At 42.7% G+C, this 23,804-nt stretch overlaps 2 protein-coding genes across 2 annotated transcripts in view; one reads left to right on the top strand and one right to left on the bottom strand.

Moving 5' to 3' along the window:
• Window positions 1–1,994: 1,994 nt before the first annotated feature.
• Window positions 1,995–10,529, bottom strand: LOC107389584 (zinc finger protein 135). The gene is made up of 2 exons (XM_015965797.3): window positions 10,264–10,529; window positions 1,995–3,077 (listed from the first exon to the last, which is right to left on the bottom strand). The coding sequence occupies exons 1-2, from the start codon at window positions 10,424–10,426 to the stop codon at window positions 2,224–2,226; spliced, it is 1,017 nt and encodes a 338-aa protein (XP_015821283.1). The 5' UTR covers window positions 10,427–10,529; the 3' UTR covers window positions 1,995–2,223.
• Window positions 10,530–11,932: 1,403 nt separating this feature from the next.
• The window catches only part of sucla2 (succinate-CoA ligase ADP-forming subunit beta), a 23,985-nt gene continuing 12,113 nt past the window's right edge, over window positions 11,933–23,804 (top strand). The window contains exons 1-6 of the mRNA XM_015965796.3: window positions 11,933–12,069; window positions 13,279–13,474; window positions 14,429–14,528; window positions 16,723–16,885; window positions 20,137–20,265; window positions 20,677–20,815. Coding sequence (XP_015821282.2) covers window positions 11,956–12,069; window positions 13,279–13,474; window positions 14,429–14,528; window positions 16,723–16,885; window positions 20,137–20,265; window positions 20,677–20,815 — 841 coding nt within the window. The 5' untranslated portion in view covers window positions 11,933–11,955. The remainder of the gene's footprint in view (window positions 12,070–13,278; window positions 13,475–14,428; window positions 14,529–16,722; window positions 16,886–20,136; window positions 20,266–20,676; window positions 20,816–23,804) is intronic.

Raw genomic sequence — 23,804 nt, forward strand, 5'->3', positions numbered from 1 at the left:
TTGTCACCTTTCACTTGCATTGTTTATGCTAAGCCAAAGCTAACAGAATACTGCCAGATTAGGAGAATGACTGGGTTCGTTCCAAAATGCTTTACCCCACTTATCTAACTCTGGGGAATATGGCCACAGATTAAATTACCCTTCAGAGTGTAGTATCCACTTAAAAACGCAATAATCTTTTGTACAAATGTTTTAATTATATTGTTTGAACAATAAAGTTTTCATGTTACAACTAGAGATGCACCAATCCAAACACATGATCAAAAATCGGGCTTTATCACGATTTCAAAGGATCTGAAATCAGGGTAAATTCAGACATAAACTTACAAATTCATCTTGAGATAGAGATTTTGTTTTAATTTTAACAAGCTTCTCCACACTAATATTTGTTTCATGGGCAACAACACCAGAAACACGACTGTTAGGTTAATTGGTCTGTCTGAATTGTCCTTAGGTGTGAGTGTGTGTGTGTGCATGGTTGTTTGTCCTGTGTGTCTCTGTTTGCCCTGCGATGGACTGGATCTCTGACCAGGGTGTACCCCGCCTGATTGCCCATTGACTGCTGGAGATAGGCATCAGCCCCCCCCGCGTGGACAAGGCGGGTTCAGAAGATGGATGGATGGGCAACAACACCCTAACCCTGCCTGTTGACTAGCAGGCTAACGTGTTTCCTGAGGAGACTGCAGTGTGGATGTATTTTAAGCAGGACAGCAAAGGCAGTGCAACGGCCACTTGCAATGTGTTCATAGCAGGAACTTCACGTTGTGGAAAAGACAGAGCAGCATTCAACACTACAAAGACCACACTGTAATTATTTATAAAGCACATTTAAACTGAGCATGGCAGCTGACCAACCTTATACCTCAACATGCTTCCTCCCTTTTTGATTTCAGACTTTTCCTACAGGCGTCACCAAAGTGAATCGCTAGTCTGCGTTTAGACCTAGTCCAACACCTTAAAAACAAACACCTCGTTAAATACTCAAGTTCACTGAAGCGACTCTACAGTGCTTTACACTGCAGTCATTCACCCATTCACAGACTGGTGGTGGTGAGCTACAATGTAGCCACAGCTGCCCTGGGGCATTCAATCATAGGTGAGGCTGCTGTACACACACGCTACTAGTCCCTCTGACCACCACCAGCAGGTAAGGAGGGTGAAGTGTCTTGCTCAAGGACACAATGACTGACACTGACGAAGCCTGGTTTTGAACCAGCAACCTCGGGTTACAGGGCCCTTGAGCCACCATCCACCCATAATACCCTTTATTGCTGGAACATAACATATATTTATGCTATGAGAAAATGTCCGGTTTATCTGAACTCATGAAGTTCTACTTCAAACATGGATCTAGGAATGGAGAGACTTGGCTGTTGTTGAGCAGCTTGAACAATAGTGAGGTAAGAGTGCGAGCCCAGAGAAGTTTGGAGCAATAAGACATCTGGGGCTGTGCAGAAGGATGAGCATGGCCCAATGGTGGCGGACCACAGAGAAGTTGGTGTTCCCTCCGTGGTCCATCACGGTCAGCGGTGGCTTTTTGTGACAGACAGCAGTCAGGTCTAGTGTCAGCATGCAGTGCTCAATCAGTTATTTTAAACAGAACATTTTTCAGTTGCTGATCTGCACCATCATCATGATTGTGATCTAAGCTACTGTGTTACGAAGTGAACACTTTGTTAAAGGTTGAATATGGAACAGTTTAATAAAAAGCTATATATATTTTTTTAATAATACCTCCACGGGGCGTTTAGAGGTGTGCAGAATGAAGGTACAGTGTTTAATTTAAAAGCTATATTTTAATCAAAATTAATCAAACATTAATTTTGACGGGCATACCACTGGGTTTAGTGCCAATAGAGGGCACTATTACGGGTTACCAAACAGTCCCCTCGGCACAGCGAGGCTGGCACTGTGGAAAATGGCGGACTCTGAGCCCAGAAGATGTTGTTATCCTTCTCAGAAGAAGAGCAACCATAAAAGATCTAAAACCAGAGTGAGTTTAGGTGAAGCTACAACAGATGGACCCAAATAAAACATTTCACGTATCGGCATTGAACCTGGCACCCCACAGCTGGAAACCGTGTTCTATTGTTGCGACTACAACAGCCACACATTAGACGTTGCTTTGGTGTTCGTGTTCTACCTTTAAATGTTTTAAACACGTAACTCTGAGCTGAGAGTTATGTGAGTTGAGCTCCTTTTCTGAGGAAAATCAACAACTTTTCAGGAGTGAGTTCTCATGTGGGAAGTTAAAGAAGTTGTCTGGCGGAATCTTCTTCCACAGATCAAACATGGAAAAGACCTCTCACCTGTGTGAGTTCTCATGTGCTTAGTCAAGTGACTACTCTGAGAGAAACACTTACCACAGGTTTCACATGAATACGGCTTCTCACCTGTGTGAGTTCTCATGTGAATCGTCAATACACTACTCCGAGAGAAACACTTACCACAAGTTTCACATGGAAACAGCTTCTCACCTGTGTGAGTTCTCATGTGAGACAGGAGATTGGTTTTTTGAATGAAACCTTTTCCACAGCTCTTACGTGAGCGTGGCTTCTCACCTGTGTGGTTTCTCATGTGACGAGCTAAACAACTCGGACTGAAACATTTCCCACAGATTGTACATGACAGTGGCCCCTCACCTCCAGGAGCACTTATGGGCCTCTTTAGTTTGGGACTGCCTACACCGTTTCTGTGATCTTCAGTTTGTATACATCTTTTGTTTTGAGTCAGTTCTTTATCGCAGTTTGATTCTGAGTTCTCATTCCTGCATCCATCCTGATCTTGGCTCTCAGCTTCAGAAGAAATCTGACAAAAGGTTTGGCTGCAGTTTGGTTCTGCTTCATGGCCATCTGTTTCCTCAGAAGGAGAAGTCACCATGAAGGTAACATATTCCTGCTTCACAGTGAACTGTCCTTCAGGCTGACTGATGCAGAGTTCCTGCTCTTCCTCTTTCATCAGTGAAGGTTCTGAGTGTTCGTGGTCCAAACTGGAGATCCTCTCCTGGCCACAGAGCTGCTGGTCAGTAAGAACCTCCTCCTTTTCAGAGACGTGATGCTGTGAGACTTTTGGACAGGCTAAAAGACAAATGAAAATTCAGATTAATGCAGCAATAAAAAAAAGCACATTTAATAATCAGATACATCTAAAGACATTATGGAGATTGATGGCCCCAGTGAGTTGGCTTGCCGTCTCTCAGCTCCTGTTTGTGCTTTATTACGTCTAAATGCTGGTTTACACTTCTCCGTCTGCATCGGTGTGGAGACACACAACAATATATGAGCGTTTGAGCACAAACTTGCTGACGGAGACGTTTAAACCACTTCTTGGCATGAAAAACCAGAGCTCATCTGTGACTACGGGTCACGGGACTATGCACCAGAACCACCATTGAAGCGAGTGCTTCCAGTTCTGGAGAGTCAGCTTAACGATATCTCGATATCGTTTTTCCGGAAACGAAATTTTCCGGGACTTTTTCCAGAACTGTGCTGCTCTGGGCGGCTGCATGTTGGAGTAGCTCTGTTGACTATATGTAAGTTTTGCCTTTTCTTGGGCATTTTTTCCTTCTAGTTTCTCAAGAAAAACGGTATTTTTTGGACACTTTACTTTTCTTTTTCTGGTGCTGTGAAGCTTGGAGGATTTTTACTGCTATTTTTTAGCTTTTCTCACTTTTTGAGCATTTGTTATGATGTGTAACCATGGCAACAAACTGGTTTACAATCGGGAGCAGCTGATTAACATCGGAAAGGCTGAAATAATACCTCAACTGAAGCCACACATCCGAAATGAGCTAAAACGCAAGAAGCGTGGGTGCAGAGCGGGAGCAAAACGGAGACAGAGAAAGAGGAAATTCTAATCATCTCTGTGAGATCACTGGCCAACAAGATGGAGGAACTCCAAGCCCTTTCAAGGACTCAGCCAGAGTTTCGGCAGTTGTGGAACCACTGGAGGAGATAATGCAAAGAAGGATTCTTCAGAGAATCAAGAAAACTATGGACAACACTGAGCATTCTCTTCACAAGACTGTCCGACAACGGAAGAGTGTCTTCAGTCAGAGGCTTCTTCAGTTTTGCTGCAACACTGACCGCTACTGGAGATCCTTCCTGCCAACAGCTATTGTAATACAGGGAGTGCAGAATTATTAGGCAAATGAGTATTTTGTCCACATCATCCTCTTCATGCACGTTGTCTTACTCCAAGCTGTATAGGCTCGAAAGCCTACTACCAATTAAGCATATTAGGTGATGTGCATCTCTGTAATGAGAAGGGGTGTGGTCTAATGACATCAACACCCTATATCAGGTGCACATAATTATTAGGCAACTTCCTTTCCTTTGGCAAAATGGGTCAAAACAAGGACTTGACAAGCTCAGAAAAGTCAAAAATAGTGAGATATCTTGCAGAGGGATGCAGCAGTCTTAAAATTGCAAAGCTTCTGAAGCGTGATCATCGAACAATCAAGTGTTTCATTCAAAATAGTCAACAGGGTCGCAAGAAGCGTGTGGAAAAACCAAGGTGCAAAATAACTGCCCATGAACTGAGAAAAGTCAAGCGTGCAGCTGCCAAGATGCCACTTGCCACCAGTTTGGCCATATTTCAGAGCTGCAACATCACTGGAGTGCCCAAAAGCACAAGGTGTGCAATACTCAGAGACATGGCCAAGGTAAGAAAGGCTGAAAGACGACCACCACTGAACAAGACACACAAGCTGAAACGTCAAGCCTGGGCCAAGAAATATCTCAAGACTGATTTTCTAAGGTTTTATGGACTGATGAAATGAGAGTGAGTCTTGATGGGCCAGATGGATGGGCCCGTGGCTGGATTGGTAAAGGGCAGAGAGCTCCAGTCCGACTCAGACGCTAGCAAGGTGGAGGCGGAGTACTGGTTTGGGCTGGTATCATCAAAGATGAGCTTGTGGGGCCTTTTCGGGTTGAGGATGGAGTCAAGCTCAACTCCCAGTCCAACTGCCAGTTTCTGGAAGACACCTTCTTTAAGCAGTGGTACAGGAAGAAGTCTGCATCCTTCAAGAAAAACATGATTTTCATGCAGGACAATGCTCCATCACACGCGTCCAAGTACTCCACAGCGTGGCTGGCAATAAAGGGTATAAAAGAAGAAAAACTAATGACATGACCTCCTTGTTCACCTGATCTGAACCCCATTGAGAACCTGTGGTCCATCATCAAATGTGAGATTTACAAGGAGGGAAAACAGTACACCTCTCTGAACAGTGTCTGGGAGGCCGTGGTTGCAGCTGCACGCAATGTTGATGGTGAACAGATCAAAACACCGACAGAGTCCATGGATGGCAGGCTTTTGAGTGTCCTTGCAAAGAAAGGTGGCTAAATTGGTCGCTGATTTGTTTTTGTATTGTTTTTGAATGTCAGAAATGTATATTTGGGAATGTGGAGATGTTATATTGGTTTCACTGGTAAAAATAAATAATTGAAATGAGTATATATTTGTTTTTTGTTAAGTTGCCTAATAATTATGCACAGTAATAGTCACCTGCACACACAGATATCCCCCTAAAATAGCTACAGCTAAAAACAAACTAAAAACTACTTCCAAAAACATTCAGCTTTGATATTAATGAGTTGTTTGGGTTCATTGAGAACATGGTTGTTGTTCAATAATAAAATTATTCCTCAAAAATACAACTTGCCTAATAATTCTGCACTCCCTGTATACAACAACTCTTTGATGACTTGATTATTATTATTATTCTGAGCTATTACTAGAGGTGGGAAAAATGATCGATTCTAAGATGCATCGCGATTCAGCCGTGCACGATTCCGCATCGATGCAGCAACGTGACATAATGAGATTCTCTCCCTATGTCTATGTCGGGGGTCGGCAACCCGCGGCTCTGGAGCCGCATGCGGCTCTTCCATCCATCTGATGCGGCTCTCTGTGCTTGTAAAATAATGAATGGATATTTAAATAAAATGCTTTATATTTTACTGCATTAATTTTACATCTGTAAACCAATTCTAAATGTAAAGATTGTCTGCGTAAACCTGAACAGTTCCAACCCGGTCTTACTGTGAGACCGGGTTGACGCGTCACGCTTTTGCGTAATCATATGCGTGTTCTGAGCTGACGAGGATGTGAGATTCTGGGATTCTCCTCAGATCCTGGATGTGTCGCCACATTGGAGACAGGAACAAGCGCTATTCAGCCAAAGTTTCATAATCAGGGAGCATTTTCTAAGTGACAAGTCTCGCTTCAGTGGGAGGAATCTTCACGCATGCGCCCTGGTTCTGCGACGTGCTCCAAGCCCCTCTCCACTTCTTCAGCTCACTGTGCGCCGTACATACACGCTGACAGCGAGTTGCGCTGAGCTCAGTGTCCAGCTCAGATGGGAATCTTTTCTTAAGTGATTTAGCTACATCTGTGATGTGTGAAACGAATAAAGTGTCAGTTCGTCTGCATGCGTCGGGGTCTTTCTATTCTTTCTCCGTCAAAATAAATAGTCAAAAACGGGAACTATCCGGTCAACACAACACAAGCCCTGCTTTTAACTGTTTTGTTTTCTTGTGAAAATAGATAAAATTAAACTTGATTAACACCAGAGCCAGGCGCACCGCGCCGTTGTCTCCGTCACTGTAAATGAGGGAAAAACAAAATGATCGGATCTTTTTCTGACCTTCCCCACCTACAAAGTTTAATTACAACAATCAAACGTGACAGAGCCTGGATTTGTATTCTGAACAGTCTAAACATGTTTTAAAAGAAACGTATGACAAAAGTGGCACCTGCTCAGTAAAACCACCAACAGGGTGAAAAATATCAAAATATTGACGGCAGAGACGGGCTACAACTTCTGGATCACTTTTATATAAATCGTTTTATTGATTATCTTCTTATGAAAGATAACTTTGACGTACAGCGACCGACCGGTACCGGCTGCTGTCTGAGGGTAGGCCCCGCCCACAACGCCGCGGCTGCTGCAGTGTTTTCTTTACTGTGGGAAACGGGTAACAATGGCTCTTTGATGGGAACAGGTTGCCGACCCCTGGTCTATGTCTATGCGAGGACAATAAAATTTTGAGGTATTACTTCTGGGGGCAGAGTTGCAATGACATGCGCACTGCGTTGTCCTAGAAGCAATTGGACAGGGATACAGGGCGACCATTACCAGTAATCAAAGATGTACCCGTTACATTTAAATCGGACGTCTGGGCTAATTTCTGTTTTGGGATCCTGGATGTGAAAGAATCACTTAACACAGTATTTGTTTACTATTTTTAAGTTCAGTAATATTCTATCTTAAAGCTGCTCTACCTAAAACATTATTTCTTATATTATTGAAGTAATTATAGGCAGCACACTTTAAACATTATTGCTCACTATAGTGAATAGATGAATGTTCTGTTTTTCAGGGATTTCGAAATCAAAAAGAATTGAAAACTATTCCACTGCTTTTATTAAGTAATGAAAATTTTTGTGTGAAGAATCGTGATGCATTTCAGACTCAAATCGAATCGTTAGGCAGAAAATCGGAATCGGATTGAATCGTGAGGCAGGTAGAGATGCACACCACTAGCTATTACAGCAATCAATTTCCCTCTGGGATTAATAAAGTATTTTTGAATTTGAATTGAAGTAGCCTTCTAATCAGATACTTTTTTACTCTTACTTGAGTAATAAACCCTATATCAGGAAAATATTGTCCTCGGTTTGTGTCCTTCCAGTGAGCTTTGCAGATGTGGGAACATGTCATCAGGCAGTAATCGTTGTTAAATTAATAATTAATCTCGGAGAGAGACCAACTCTTATCTGCCCCTGGGAGCCCCGTAATGCATAGCGTCATTTCAACATGGGGGTGTCCGCGACACGGTTTATATGCAGGTAGCGGCGCTGCGGCTGCTTTATATAGCGACTCGTTGCATTCTCCCTCAACCCAAATCCTCGGATCACGCATTTTAGCTAAAACGCTAACGTTAGCTTGCCTTGCGTTGACTGTAGTGTTGTGGATGATGGTCACGCAGATGTGTCATGAGATTTGAAGCGTTGCTGCCTTTCACAGACACTTTTGCTGCACGTGCTGCAAACAGGATAGCCGTCTTCTATCAGCTGTCCCTCGGCATTCTTCTTCCAAAAAATGTCCATACTTCCCACTTTGTCTTCTTTGAGGGATAATAAATGTCCTGAGCGCTGCCGTCTCCTCCTTTGGCCATTATTTCAGCTTTAGCTTCAAGAAAGTTTTGGCCGTAAACAACAAAGTGCGCATGTGCCGCCGGCAACTTCAGCAGATGATACGGTGGCTGGTAAGGGTCACCGCGCCTACACCACAGCCACGGTAACCCACCGAGATAATATATATTTTTTTAAAAAAGACGGTTATTATTAGGGATGTAAGAAAATATCGCTATCACTATGGCAATATATCGTGATATTTTTTTCCAGCAATATTATATTGATATTCAAAAGCCGTGTATCGGAAATATCGATATGGCAATATATCGTGATATTTCTTCCTGCGATTATTACATCGATATTCAAAAGCCGTGTATCTAATTTTTGAAAGAATTTACATGCAAACATTTGTGTATTTTCTTTTCGTTTTGTGCAATCCAATCGCCACCCGCTAGTTGGCAGCAGTGTGCAACGGGTTTTTTTTCCACCATTGAAATGCAAATACCTCCATCATGGGTCAGATACCTCATGTTAAACATGTTACGTATCAATTTGGACTGTTTATTGAACACTCTTACAATAAATTTAGTAAAAAAAAATTGCTTGTAATGTCTGACTGAATTTATTGCAATATATTGTGATATATCGTATCGTCTCCCCTGTATTGTGATATGTATCGTATCGCCAGAATTTCAACAATACACATCCCTGGTTATTATTATTGTCAACTTTTTTACTGGAGTTTACCGCTACACTGGTTACCGTGACAACCCTACTGTTCACATGACTAAACAATTACACATCATCCCCCTCACCCTCTGAAAGAGGCAAACAAATGGAGATGAGATGGAAAAAATATCGCTTGTTAATATCGGCCCAGTTTTATTTATCGAACCGATACCAATATGTTAAAAAATGACTAACACCAGCCCATACCAATATTGATGCTGATATATTATCCATCCCTAGCCGAGAGTCTATAGATAATGTGATATAGATGGAAACTGGACCTTTTTTGGGACCTGCATAACTCGAACCCTAAAGAGAACCCACCACTGGATTCAGGGTTAAAAATACATTGTAATGCACTGACATTTGTACCAAGTAAAATATTACCATTCTTCTTCCTGCAATGTCTTACATTAACCACATTACAGCAAAATGCAATTTATTACAGTAATTAATTACTTTTGTAACTCGTTAGTCCCAACTCTGGTCCAGGTCTTTATGTTGTAGTCCAATGAGCCAGGTCGTAACACACCAACACATGGCAGAAGCTCCTCCAGGCTTGTGTTATTTGTGGAGATAAAACATCCACGTTGCAAGCCAGTGGTAGGTTCGTGTTGCTGTTTTGTTGTAATGTGGTTGAAAATTAGAGCTGCTTAACACTATGAATCTGATTTGACACCTTCAAAACAAAATTCTTTCTCTTTTGGCTTTTCCCCTCAGGCGTCGGCGCTTCTTGTTTCCATCAATCCTAGTTTGAAACCAAGACTCCCAGTTCACTGCAACAACGAGGACAAAAACACGGAGCCAGCCGACAATGAAGGATATGTTAATAAACAAAGAGAAATTGCACATGAACAGCAAAACGTCAGGATTCACAGTACGCTGGATCCGCACTGCTGTAGTAGCTACAGGTGTTGTGCAGAGAAAAGTGCATGCCTTTCTCATCGTGGGAACGCACCTCACTCAATTCAGCTGCACAATGAGGATGTAAACATGTAACAATATGAGCAACGAGGCTCATATTGACACCTTTCCTTTCAATGTACATCCCAAACATATGATTGAATGAAAAGAAGCCCAACTATTTATAAAAATAACTTACAGGACAACCTGAATGTGTTTTCCTTTCTTCCCTTCTTATTCTAATGCTCTGCTGAAGTATTGGATTTTATTTGAGGTTGTTCGGTCCTCTCATAACAATAAATCCTGTGAATTTAGAAATTTTGCTCTTGATATGCTAAAGTTATAACGGAATATTCCAGGGGAACATAATTTCTCACAACTGATTTCACCACAGATGTGCAAAAAAAAAAAAAAAAGCTTTATTAACGAGGCCCTCCAAACGTATTGTGTCCTGGGTAAAACCACATTAGTGCCGCTGGTGTTTCGTACCTATTCTGTGCGAGTTGATCTGTGATTTCCAGCTCAAATCAAGCAGTCTGCGCTGACGATAAATCTCTTCCTCGATGGTTTTTTCAAACTTAACGAATATTTCTTCCGCAGCAGCTGTTAGTCGCGTGCTGATAAACTCTCTCAGAGATTGGAATGAAGACATTTTCACTGCAGAGGCCAAAATATCCACCTTAAACGTTCACTGAACACGACCTGAAATATAAGCGAAGCTAACGCTGTAGCACCTTGTTTACTTTTTCTCCGGAAATTACGTCATGGTTTATAATTGTAAATACTTGTAATCTCAAGTACGTCACGTACGTTACTGCCATCTACTGGATAAGGATGAAAACGATCATGACTTAGTTTCAGAAGGTGTGGCTGACTGAAAAAACACGTTTTAAAAGTTTCTTTCTTTTAAAATATTCTGATTATATTTGATCAGTCTAAGTTTGTCATGCAGGCTGAACATGAACATAGTCTCCTACACCTATCTCCTGCATTAGCTTCTGATATAAAATAGTGTGTATGATAAATTATAATAGTAGTTTTCTAGCTGTTTGCATATGCTATAACCAATATTCTGTTGTTGTCCAGTTGATTTAGCAAAAATAAAGTACTGACACCCGCCTTAACCAAATTGTGACCTTTTCCCTTTTGCAATTTAACCTTCCCCTCACCCCATCCTAATCTTAACCAGCTTGCGCATGCAAAGCTCTAATCGTTGACGCACTCCTATCTGCGTCCTGAGCACAGCCACAGTAACATTATCAAATCAGGTGTCACACACGGTCGTTCATGTCGGCTCATTTCCTTTTATGTTTTCTGTCTTTTACTTTTGCCTGATGCATCCCCTGCTGTGGAGTGGGGCGCATCATCTGTTTTGTCCTTGTTCGCAGCTCGCACTCCGCTGTTTTTGCGGTCGGTGGACCTTTTAGAACTGCAGTTCAAAGGTAACTCATGAGGTGAATATATATGAACCCAGGTAGCAGTTTTTATTTAGGATTGCGAGGAGATGCAGGAAGATAATAAACAGACAGGACAGAAAAATAGTCAAATAAAAACAACTCGATTTTCACTTGACTGTCGACTTTAAAAAAAATTAAGCCATGCAACCCCTATATCACCTGTAGAATGAAATGTGTGTTTTGAGAGTTTTGATTTCAAACTTGTACCTTGATTTTTTCAATTTGGAAGTCTGCTAGTTACAAAACAAAAGTTTCATGTTTCTGAATGAATGTTTGATGTTACAAAATGAGTAGTAAACGTACAAAATAAAAGTTTGATTTTACAAAATAAAAAAATACACGTACAAAATGAAAATTTCCTGTTACAAAACAAGAAATACAAGTACAAATTAAGAATTTCAAGTTAGAAAACTAAAGTTACAAGTTACGAATCCAAAGTTACATGTGATGAAACATGTTCGAAGTTACAAAACTTGGTACAAGTTACGCTGAATAGGTGTGAAGCTCGGGTAACTGAGACGCACAGTGAGTCCGTTCAGACAAATAACTGAAATAACCTAATACACCTAAAATAACTGTTGCCGCCTGTAGAAAATAAGCGCTTTCTTGGCATCAAAATGTGTCTTTTAAGTTCACGGACATCACACGTGAAATGCATGGCGCACATCAAACAAGATCAGAATAACTTGCCTTGATCACAGGCTACCTATGCCGCTCGCTGCGCATGCGCATTTGTCTTCATCTGCTGAAAGACATGGCGACGTCCCTGCTTTGCGGCTGTTTGACGGCTACCCTGAGAACACCAGGGGCCAGGAACACTATCAGCTCCGCCACCAAGGTGAGTTTGTGTCCCAGCTGAAGCGAAAGCCTCTGGCCTTCGTCGCAGATGTTTATTACAGCGTGGCACCTGTCCTTTGAAGCACAGTATCCCGATAAGTTGAAGGGTCAATTTGACATTAGCACAACTACATAGACTTTTCATTGTTTTGGCTAACATGCTAACTAGCGGGAAGCTTCTGTTAGCATGTTGTCAGCGCTTCAGCACCACCAGAGGCACTTCGGGCACCTTTTAGGGAGTCACAGAGGAGCTCGAGTTGTTGTGAACGACAACTTTGTTTCTGTATTCGTGCAGCGAAGCTCCTTGACCTCCGCTAACATCCACCGTGTTTCCGCGGCTCTGTGATGTCTGCTTACCACCCATCGGGAGTCCGTTTTAGGAAGGTTTTGTTGACAAATTAGCTAAGCTTCTGAAAACGAACTGCTTTCACCGCAGAGAAAGGCTGTCGGGGATTCGATGGACCGAAAAGGATAAGTCGGGTAAAGTAAAGCAGGTGATCCTCCAGGGGTCCCATGGCCCCCTTAAACCACCCCCTAAACCCAAGACTTTTAAAGGCTGCTCCAAGTGTTGCAATTCAGGAATTCCTACCATCTTATCATAAAACTAACAGGCTGGCATTTTCTCACTATTTATTAATCATAATTATTTTCATAATATACCTAAATGCCCCGGTGGATTTACAACAGCAGCTTTTCTGGAGATAAATATCAGCTGACAACTTCTGCCTGCTGGTTTTCCCAGATTGAGTTACATGCGACCCTGTTGGGGAAGTCATGGTTTCATGTCCAGAAGAAACTTTTAAGTTTCACATCCTCAGGCATGTCAACTGGCTTAGGGTTAGTCTGCTGCTAGCAGTAGAAACATTTCCTCATGTTTCTAGAAAGTAATTGAAGAAAGTTCAGTTTCCAGGATTTTAGCTGAATATTTCTTCTTTAGTGGGGTTTGAAAAGCAGTCATTGCATTACCTCCAGTAGAAAGTTGATCTAAAAACACAATCTGACGCAATAGGGACCATGCACACAAGTCAGGTGCTGACATTTAGTTGTTTCAGATGGGCATTTTGGCTTTTGTGCAATACAAACTCTACATGAGGAAAACAAACAGAAAAACCTGAAGGTCTTTGGCTCAGTGACTGAAGACATTATGTCGTTTTTCTCGCATCTTTACCTCCTACCAGTTGTTTGTTTAGTCTCTTACTTTCACCCCCAGGTTCTTGGTGGTTCCTCAGGTCTGTTTGGGGGCCATGTGTCTCAGCCACTACCCCCCCACCTGCAGCAGCAGCGGAGGAACCTCTCCCTACATGAGTATATGAGCATCAACCTCCTCAAAGAGGAGGGGATCTCTGTGCCAGCCGGCATGGTGGCCAGCTCCTCTGATGAGGCTTACGCAGTGGCCAAGCAGATCGGTAAGAGCTCCTGTTGTGTGTGTGTGTGTGTGTGTGTGTGTGTGTGTGTGTGTGTGTGTGTGTGTGTGTGTGTGTGTGTGTGTGTGTGTGTGTGTGTGTGTGTGTGTGTGTGTGTGTGTGTGTGTCCATCCTGAGTCAGCAAAAGTAGTTGAGTCAGATCACTCGGACCGCTGTGGTCCCCTTTTGGGTTCAGCACCCCCCTTTCTCTCTTCCTCCTGCTCTCTCTTTGTCTCTCTGTCTCTGTGTCTCTCTCTCTGTCTCTCTCTCTCTGTCTCTGTGTCTCTCTCTCTGTCTCTCTGTCTCTCTCTCTCTCTCTCTCTGTCTCTGTGTCTCTCTCTCTGTCTCTCTCTCTCTGTCTCCGTGTCTCTCTCTCTCTCTCTCTCTCCGTGTCTCTCTCTCTCTCTCTCTCTCTCTCTTTCTCTCCGTGTCTCTCTTTCTCTCCGTCTCTCTCTCTCTCTCTCTCTCTCTCTCTCTCTCTCTCTCTCTCTCTCTCTCCGTGTCTCTCTCTCTCTCTCTCTCTCTCTCTCTCTCTCTCTCTCTCTGTCTCTCTGTCTCTCTCTGTGTCTCTGTCTCTCTCTGTGTGTGTGTGTGTAAGTAACTTGACACTGAACACCCAGTTAAAAAATAGCCTCCTTCTCCTTGAACCAACTCTGAACTTGATGCGAGTTACAACTGTTGAAAACTACATAATGTGTGTGTGTGTGTGAGTGATTCTCTTTGAACCCTAGCTGTCTGAAATATCAAATTCTAACATTATAGAGTTTGCTAAAACATCATCAACAAAGTAACAAGCAAATATATTTTTAAGTTCCCTTGAAAAATCACTCAGACAATAGTGTTTTTCTATCCTTGTTGACAAAAACAGTTTCATTTTTACGTTTTTTTCTTCATTAGCAGCACTTTTCTATAATATCCATGTGATTGTTATTAAACCTACTGTTGTGTGTTTGTTAGGTTCGAAGGACCTGGTGGTGAAAGCTCAGGTTCTGGCTGGAGGCAGAGGAAAGGGGACGTTTGAAGGCGGCCTGAAGGGAGGAGTTAGGATCGTCTACTCGTAAGTCATCAATCACAGATGCTCATCCAGGTAGTGTGGAATGAAAAATCTGAGAAGTATTCAGTCCTACGACACCATGTGACTGGAACAGTAGGTCCTTCTGAGATTTTCCTTCATCCACGTTTGTGTAACATACAAATGTGTACCCGGTGACTACACAGATGCACCAGAAGGGTCAGATATCGGGTGACAAATCAAACATCATTGCTTTGGAGTAGAAGGTTGATAAGCCAGTCCATTATCACCTCCTGTCAGGCTGTGAAACTAGAGCCAGAGGTCAACAGCTGGAGCTATTCAGACCCTTAAAAGGTGTTTAGCTTTACCCTCCACCTGCTGGATCAGGTGAGATGTAGATCAAGGCTATTATGAGGATGCTAACAGATGTTATGATAAAAATTTGTAAGTAAGACACGTCTGAGAAGAATAGGAAGAAGTTCTGTTGTTTATGTTAGATTGTGGATGTAAGATGTGTTGTAGACTGTTATTATCAATCAGTCAAAGATACTTTATTAATCCCAGAGGGAAATTAGAGTTTCAGTACACACAATTCTTGAGAGGGTTACATGAGGATTGGTTCAGGTGGAGGGAAAAAAAAAGGCACTTCAGAGCTACCCTCCACTGGGAGGGCAGCTTTGCTCTGCAAAAAAACACCTCAATCAGATATGCAACAGACTTCAGACAACACAACATAAGTGTCCACTGGGTGGGGTGGTGGGTTGGGACTATCCCTACTTCAGTTCCTGCAGCCACGATAGAAGCAGCGCATGTCACCTCGGTGTGGATAGGGGGAGGAGGGTTGCAGTGACTCTGGATGCTTCAGCGGCCTTCCCGCAGTCCCGCCCAGGCTGGGAAAGGAGACAGAGTTGAGTTGCCATAGCGACGGCACATTCCACATATCTTCTGAGGGGGGAGTTTTCGTTGGAGACTTGCAGGCTCAAGGACGCCAGATTCCGATTAGAAATTGTTTTGGGGCCAGCCAGAGATCATTTCCTCTCTGTCTTACAGTTTGTTGGTCCTCAACCTCTCAAAATCCCAATAATTGACATTAAACTATCCCAATCCGTGCTGATTCGTCCACTCTATCCTTGATGGCATCCATCTTTTGTGCCAAAGAATGAATCTCCGCCAAAGTTCCAAGCTTACGATTCATCTCGACAATTATGTGAGTCTGTGAATTCGCAGCGCGGTGCAAACCATCTCTGAGCTCCGGGATCAGGCCAATATTCCTCGACAGCTCGTTAATTTTCCGGTAAGCCAGGGGTAGCCTCCAAGGCCAATGAGCAGGAAACCTGACACCAACACCACGAATATCCACACGTCTTCAGAGTCCTCCACAGACAGCTGAGATAAACAAATCAAGTTCCACTGTTTCCAGGAGTCCATGATGTGTCCAACTGGGTCCGTACCAGCAGGACATCCGGGAGCCCCTTCTCCCGTTCTCATCGTTGAAAAAATGTTATCAATCGCGTTGAGAGACCAACTGACGAGATCCATTTTAGTGAATTTCAGTTTCCAGAAAAATGCAGAAGCAGTAGTGCACCCAGCACACACAGACAGACAAAGGCCTTGAGGATAATATATGGAGGGGAGGAGGAAAAAGCATCTGCACCCTCCAAGAGCCGGAAGAAAGAAGACATTATTGGGACGTAAAGACTGTTGTTTGCGATGGCTCTGTTCTGTCAAAGATGAGAGTGATGTGACTAAAGCGTTCCCGTGTCTACTGGTGTGATTTTATCTTCTTGCTGAAAACATTGATCTGACACAGAAGGATGTGATTTATCACCCGTGGTTAATAAAACACCACCGGGTTAAACGTCTAGCACATGACAGGAGAGTAACATCACTTCTCAAGTCATCCGCTGACATTTCCTGTAGATGTTCGAGTTAGACTGATAAAATATCTGACAAACAGCTGAAGCTGCATCAGAGGTGTTTCCTGTGTTAATAGTGGGACAGTTTCAGTGGCTAGTGTATTTACTAAAACCAGGAAGTTCAGAGACTGATTTTAATCTGGCTTGAACAGAGGTCTGAAGCTTTATTAAACACCAGATAACTCACCTTTACATGACTGGTGTAGGCTGAGCTTGCTGTTAACAGCAAAGTATTCAAATATAATCTGTAATAATCTCCTGTCTGAAGTCGATTTCATCCCAAATGAATCTTTGGCCTTTTTCTGGTGCCCTGTCATCCTCAGACCTGAAGAAGCTCGAGACATTTCATCTCAGATGATTGGTAGGAAACTGTACACCAAACAGACGGGGGAGGCGGGTCGAATCTGCAACCAGGTGTTCATCTGTGAGCGCAGGTATCCACGCAGGGAGTACTACTTTGCCATCGCAATGGAGAGGTCCTATCAGGTGAGCTAAGTCGGTCGCTGCCTTCAGCGGGGTGTTTTTGGGGATTCTAGACGTGCATGGAGGTTAATTATTACAGCAGGGAACAGAACAGAAACACTTTTAGTCCAAGGAGGAGGCATGCTCAGCTGCAGCTTCCTGAGGGTTTGAGCTCATCGGCTCTGACTGGCTCGTCTTAGCAGCAGATGCTAGCAGGATGCTATGATGATCACCGGCTGACCTGTTTTCCTTTTCTGGGATTTTACTTTCAAGTCTTTTTGTAACAATTTTAAAGCAACGAGGAAAGGAAGGGAAAAATGTACCAAACTCCCACATGAGCCAACCAATCACAATACTCAAAACTGTGGAGGAATGTCTGATCAATACATAAAATTAGGGATGTTCCGATCTGATCACATGATCTGAAATCGGCCCCGATCACGTGGTTTCGGACTGATCGGGACTCGGGCTTTACTTCCCGATCCAAGCCCCGATCCGGACTCGGATACTGGGTTCAAATTACAGGAGAGCAACTTGGTTCTCCTTAAAGGTTGTCAGGCTCCCCGATGCCCTTAACCTACACACCCAGAAGGAGCACAAAGAGATCCAGTTTCTACCTTTAATATATTATATGAACTCAGCGTAGGCTGAGACAGAGATGCAGAGCAGCAGGCAGACCGCTGATTATTCATGAACTCCAACTGCATTCTGCACACGGCCACAGTAACATTTTCTAAGTTTCTAAGTGGCGTCACCAAAAATATATAATTAACACACAGTCATTCGTGTCCGTTCATTTTCTCTCTGGTAAGTTCTGTCTGCATTTGAGCATGACGTGTGGACGCGCTCGCGCTGCAGCGCTCGTCACTGGCGCAGCCGGGCAGCGCGGCGCACACTCCGCTTTTTTTGCGGTCAATAGATCAATTTGATCTGCTAGTTAAAAAGTTACTTGCGAGGTGAAAAAGAAGGAAGCAGGCAAGAGTTTTTCTGGAGGACTGGGAGATGCAGGAAGATCAGAGACAGACAGGACAGGAAGACAGGAAATTAAAAACCAAGAAAACAAAACAAAGTTCTTAAAAATAAAATGTAGGTAGATTTATCCCACTACACGTTTGTACCTGTATAAAGCAATAACTTATCAGCATGTAGTATTTATATATGGGCTATATATGGGCTGCATGGTGGCGCAGTGGTTAGCACTGTTGCCTCGCAGCACGAAGGTCACAGGTTCAAAACTCGGCTGCGGCCTTTCTGCGTGGAGTTGCGTGTTCTCCCCATGCATGCGTGGGTTTCCTCCGGGTACTCCGGTTTCCCCCACAGATCACAACATGCCCTATAGGTTATAAATTGTAAGTCGCTTTGGATAAAAGCGTCTGCTAAGCGAATAAACACAATAAACACAATATAGTTGATACAATTCAGATCATCTTTAAAACTCCGTCCCATGCCCAGGGACGTATCTAAGCATTTTGGGGGCCGAGGCAAAATGGACCCCTGCCAGGTATTTTAAGTTGAAGTGCTATCTGTTTTTATATTAGACTTTTTATATTTGCAATAAAGTCCAAAATTGAAGAATTTGTTATTTATTACTTGATTGTTCAAGCTACCTCACAGAAGTGATCTGTTGTTAAAAATTAAAATAAAAAGGTAATTAAATAAAAAAACAAGGAACATTCTGGAACTGTTTCTTCCTTTTCTTTATTTTTTTATGTATCAAAAGTATCGGATCGGGACTCGGTATTGGCAGATTCTCAAAATCAAATGACTCGGACTCGAGGGCAAAATCGGGACATCCCTACATAAAATATTATACAAGTCACGAATCTGCTGCTGCATAAACTCTTTATGGGTTCTGCTTTTCTCTGCTGCTCCCAAATGATGGAAAAGGAGGCTTCCTGGAGTCCGGCGGTGGGTCTGGATCAGGCCATGGTGCTGATCATCAAGATGAGCTCCTTCCTTTTCCAACTTGTTTTGGTTTAAACAGACGTACCACCACTAGGTGGCAGTGTAGTATCAACCTACAGCTGTTTCATACTATTTTGGGTGATTCAGACCAGGTGAAAACAGCATGTGTTATAAATGCCTTCTGAGGTTGTTTTAAAATACTTTGTAAATATTGATGCACGTTTGAACACAGCAAAGGTTTTTATCACCTTTGTAGCTGCAGAGATCAGCTGTGTTGCAGGTTTAGGTGGGTTGTGTCTCTGAAAGGTCCTGACAGCTTTAGAGACACGTTTCCATCTCTGGATGTGAAAAATCACATAAAACTGGTTTATCTAAAAAGCAGCTGCATTCTTGAGTCTAACAAATAATCACGGCTTGTTTCCCAGCTGAAGTGAGTCGTTTGATTGGCCTATTGTAAGGCCCTGTCCACACGTAGCCGGGGATCTGCCAAAACGTAGATATTTTTCTACGCTTTGGCCTGTCATCCACATGAAAACAGTTTTTTTCACACGAAAACGGATCTTTTTAAAAACTCCGGCCAAAGTGAAGATCTGCGTTTTCTCCGTTTTGGGTGTCTGCGTGTGGACAGACAAAACTGGAGTTTTAAGGTCCGCAACGTCACTTTCCGCAACAAAAAATGCTGACATCACGTGTCCGACCTGTGTTTACACTAGCCGACAGCATGGATGCCCTCAGAGCTGCGCTCTGTCACTACCCGATCCATCAATTGTCCAAGCGCTTTCTGCTTGTTTGTTTTTACAAGCGGAATTACTGCTCCTTGCGGAAGACCACAGACGAAGGACGAGGTTAAGAACGGGGGAAGTACTGCTGCCTACAGGTCTGGCATGTCCTTAACAACGTATTTATCCGGGTACGTGTGAACAGTTTCTTTTAAAACGAGGTGGTGTGGATGCAAGTTTTTGGAGGGGCGGATATTCGTTTTAAAAAAAAAAACCCGGCTACGTGTGGACTAGGCCTAAAAGTCTGTTGAACGCTCTGAAAGGAATAGACAGATGCAGTAAAATCATTTGGAGCCACTTTACAACCAGAGGTGATTTTCTTTTCTGTATCAGAAACATCATTTTGATTTCGTCACTGCCAGCTGAACAACGTTGGTTCTGCTGCTCCTCCTGTAATTCACAAAAACAACTTTTTCAACACAAGAATTAAACGCAAAGCTTGAAATGAGCTTTAGAGACACATGAATGTAACACAGCAGCAGTAGTAACAAGGAGGGGCTTTTAGCTGCAGTTATTGTGTTTAAACATGTGTTTTGGAGGGAAAGGAAACTTTATTTCTTTGTTTTTATTTGTTCCACTTACGTTGCACAGGGCCCGGTGCTGATTGGCAGTTCACAGGGGGGCGTGAACATCGAAGATGTGGCAGCGGAGAATCCAGACGCCATCGTGAAAGAGCCCATCGACATTGTGGAGGGCATTAAGAAGGAGCAGGCTGTCAAGGTACAACCTGTAGATTAAAACAGTCACCCAGCTGGAGATGTTCTGGCTGTTTGAAGTGTGTGTGTGTTTGTGTGTGTGTGTGAGACATGGCCCTGATGATTTTTATGATCTTATTTAACAGCATTATTGTGTTTTTGGGTGATTATCAATATTCTCTCTGTGATTTCTACTGCTGGTTTTATTTGTAGTAATTAGTGAGCAGATAGAAATGTTCTGCATCTAATCATCCCTGTAATTCTGGAGCTAGACTCGTGTTTTCTGATAATGAGGATGTGAGCTCCAGCTGAACAGCTGCCTGCTGCGTTTGAGCAGAGGGACTCAGACATTAAAGCTGCATGCCAGAGCTCCACTGCAGCAGCAGCGGCTTCAGCAGGTGCACCGATCCATGATGAATGTTTTGTGTTGCTCTAGGTCGCTCAAAAGATGGGCTTCCCACCCGCACTGGTGAACGAGGCAGCAGAGAACATGATTAAACTCTACAATCTTTTCATCAAGTATGACGCCTCCATGGTAGAGATTAACCCCATGGTGGAGGACTCCTCTGGCATCGGTAACCAAACACACTCGCTCCTGTCTCCATGTGCTCCAGTAACACTCACCGTCATGTTATGGCGTGTGAGGATTAGGGTTGTCACGGTGTGAAAATTTAACCTCACGGTTATTGTGACCAAAATTATCACGGTTTTCGGTATTATCGCAGTATTTTTTTAAACGTGTTACATTTTCAGACAAGTACATAAACCCTATATGTCAGGAAAATATTGTCCTCAGTTTGTGTCTAAATTTTGTCTAAAATGTGTTATTGTGTAATTATGTTGGTTATTTGTATACATATTTCCCCTTTAGTCTTTAGAATACCAATATTTGCCCATAACTTCTTATTTTATGTCTGTTTGATGTCATCATTTAAAAATATTAGATCAGATGTGGGGAAAATGTCATCAGACAGTAATCATTGTTAAATTCATAATTATTGTCGGAGAGAGACCAACTCTAATCTGCCCCTGCGAGCCCCGTAATACATAGCGTCATTTCAACATGGCGGTGTCCGCGACACGGTTTATATGCAGGTAGCGGCGCTGCGGCTGCTTTATATAGCGACTCGTTGCTTTCTCCCTCAACCCAAATCCTCGGATCACGCATTTTAGCTAAAACGCTAACGCTAACCTTAGCTTGCCTTGCGATGACTGTAGAGTTGTGGGTGATGGTCACGCAGATGTGTCATGAGATTTGAAGCGTTGCTGCCTTTCACAGACACTTTTTCTGCACGTGCTGCAAACAGGATAGCCGTCTTCTATCAGCTGTCCCTCGACATTCTTCAAATATCCAAAAGATGCCCGTACTTCCGTCTTTGTCTTCTTTGAGGGATAATAAATGTCCTGAGCGCTGCCGTCTCCTCCTTTGGCCATTATTTCAGCTTTAGCTTCAAGAAAGTTTTGGTTGTAAACAACAAAGTGCGCATGTGCCGCCGGCAATTTCAGCAGATGATACGGTGGCTGGTAAGGGTCACCGTGCCTACACCGCAGCCACGGTAAACCCACCGATATAATATATTTTTTAAAACAAGACGGTTATTATTATTGTCAACAATTTTACCGGGGTTTACCGCTACACCGGTTACCGTGACAACCCTAGTGAGGATGATGCAGTGGCTCAGCTGAACTCTGACATTTAGTCATAAGCAGCTGTTGTAAAGAGGAGAAAAGGAACATCGTCTATAAATCATACAACAACAGATTGGATCTCAAAACATCAAGTATATTTTATCAACAATAAGAGAGAAACTGTGTCTCCTCTGAGACAGGTTATGATCTGGTGTTCAAACATGTGGACCCCCGTTACCCAGTACTGTGATATAATGTCGGCAATATTCCTGTTCTCTCTGCTGAGCCCCCCCAGCTGTCCCATCTTGTGGAGCTCCATGCTGTTTGAATTGAGCGCCGCTCTGCATTAGCCAATAGCATTTGAGATCTGCTTTACGTACAGTTGTCACAGAGCATTTAGTAAGCAAGTACATTTTATTTCTATGTAATGTCCACAAATGGTCAGTTTTCACCTACAGATTGACCTATAGGTCATGGGTCATCTACAGACCTAATTCCATCCTATGAGGTGGATTTTATATTCTATCTGCCAACAAGCCACAAGATCCTGCACTGCTTGTTGACGTCTCTGAATCATAACATTAACATCATTTTCCTTCCAAGGTCCCTCACAGAGCATCCTTTTATCTAAGACTCCTTGCTTCACAGAAGAAAGAAAGAAGAAGATTTAAAATAAAATATGAACTTCTACAACTTATAAGCTAGATAATCATTAAATAAACGTTTGTTTTATTGCTACTTATAATAATTATAATATAATGAAATGCTTTCATTAATCTGTGCTTAATGATTGAAGTTGAAATGAATATTATGATTATGGTTACATTGATTGCATCAGCATGTTTATATGAAGAGGTCATCACCATTTGCACTCACACAAGAACAAGTAAGGTAAAGTTAAACCCATGACACATAAATAGCCTTCACCCCAGATCTGAGCCTCCGGCATCAAAGAAGGCGCGTGATTCTGAGATTCTTGGTAAAATTCCTCAAACTTGTCAACCTCTGGTTGGCTACACAAAATCATAACATGAGAACATTAAAACCAGATTACTCTGGTTTTTTCCTTAGTTCTTGAGTAAGCATCAGACTGGCCATCTGAAAGCAACATCTGAAGCCAGCCAGACCATCAAAGATTTTGACACATTGTCAAAATCTTTTTGCACCTGTGAAGCTGATACCGCAACAGTTCCTGCAGAACAAGCTGATATTGTTTAGACTCCTTAAAGAGTCCCAGACGCGTGGTTCCATCTGTCTGTCGTGACCCGAGACATCAGTGAAATTATGACACGTCTCACCTTTATGTTAATATTGTTTTATTTGACGCACTCCACTTTGAACTGCACCAATCCAGCAACTGCTGCAATTAAATAACTAGTATTAAAGGTGAATACACCAATATTTAAACTCTCAGTGACACACTTTGCAGCGGGGGTGGGGGGGTGGGGGGGGTTGGCATTTAATTTTTCTTGGCGTCTGGAAAAACATCTCCTTTTGCCCCCCTTTATTTGACTTTCTGCCCGTTTATTTTGGTCCAAGATCATTACTGGGCTGGCCCTATTAAACACCTTCTACACCCCTGCTTAGTAGACTTAATGAAGTATTTTTAAGCCAGTATAAAAATGACTGAAACACAAATTTACATATTTGGCATTATTGACCAATATCTTTGATTTAAATTATTTGTTAAGAACATCAAGATGCATTACAGTGAACATTATAATAAAGTACATTTTTTTAGTGCAGAGAGGAGACAACCCATAGAAGCACTGATTTGATCTCATTTCAGAGAAAAATAGAACAGATCAGATGCACCTAATAAATAAAATTACTAACATAAACTCAGGAATCTGTTTCTTTGCTTCATTGTTCTGGTGCTGAAAATATCACTAATGCAGATCAAAGGAGATACACAGATGAATGCACCTCTTATTT

The sequence above is a fragment of the Nothobranchius furzeri genome, chromosome 14, assembly GCF_043380555.1.
Source record: "Nothobranchius furzeri strain GRZ-AD chromosome 14, NfurGRZ-RIMD1, whole genome shotgun sequence".
NCBI classification, from domain to species: Eukaryota; Metazoa; Chordata; class Actinopteri; order Cyprinodontiformes; family Nothobranchiidae; genus Nothobranchius; species Nothobranchius furzeri.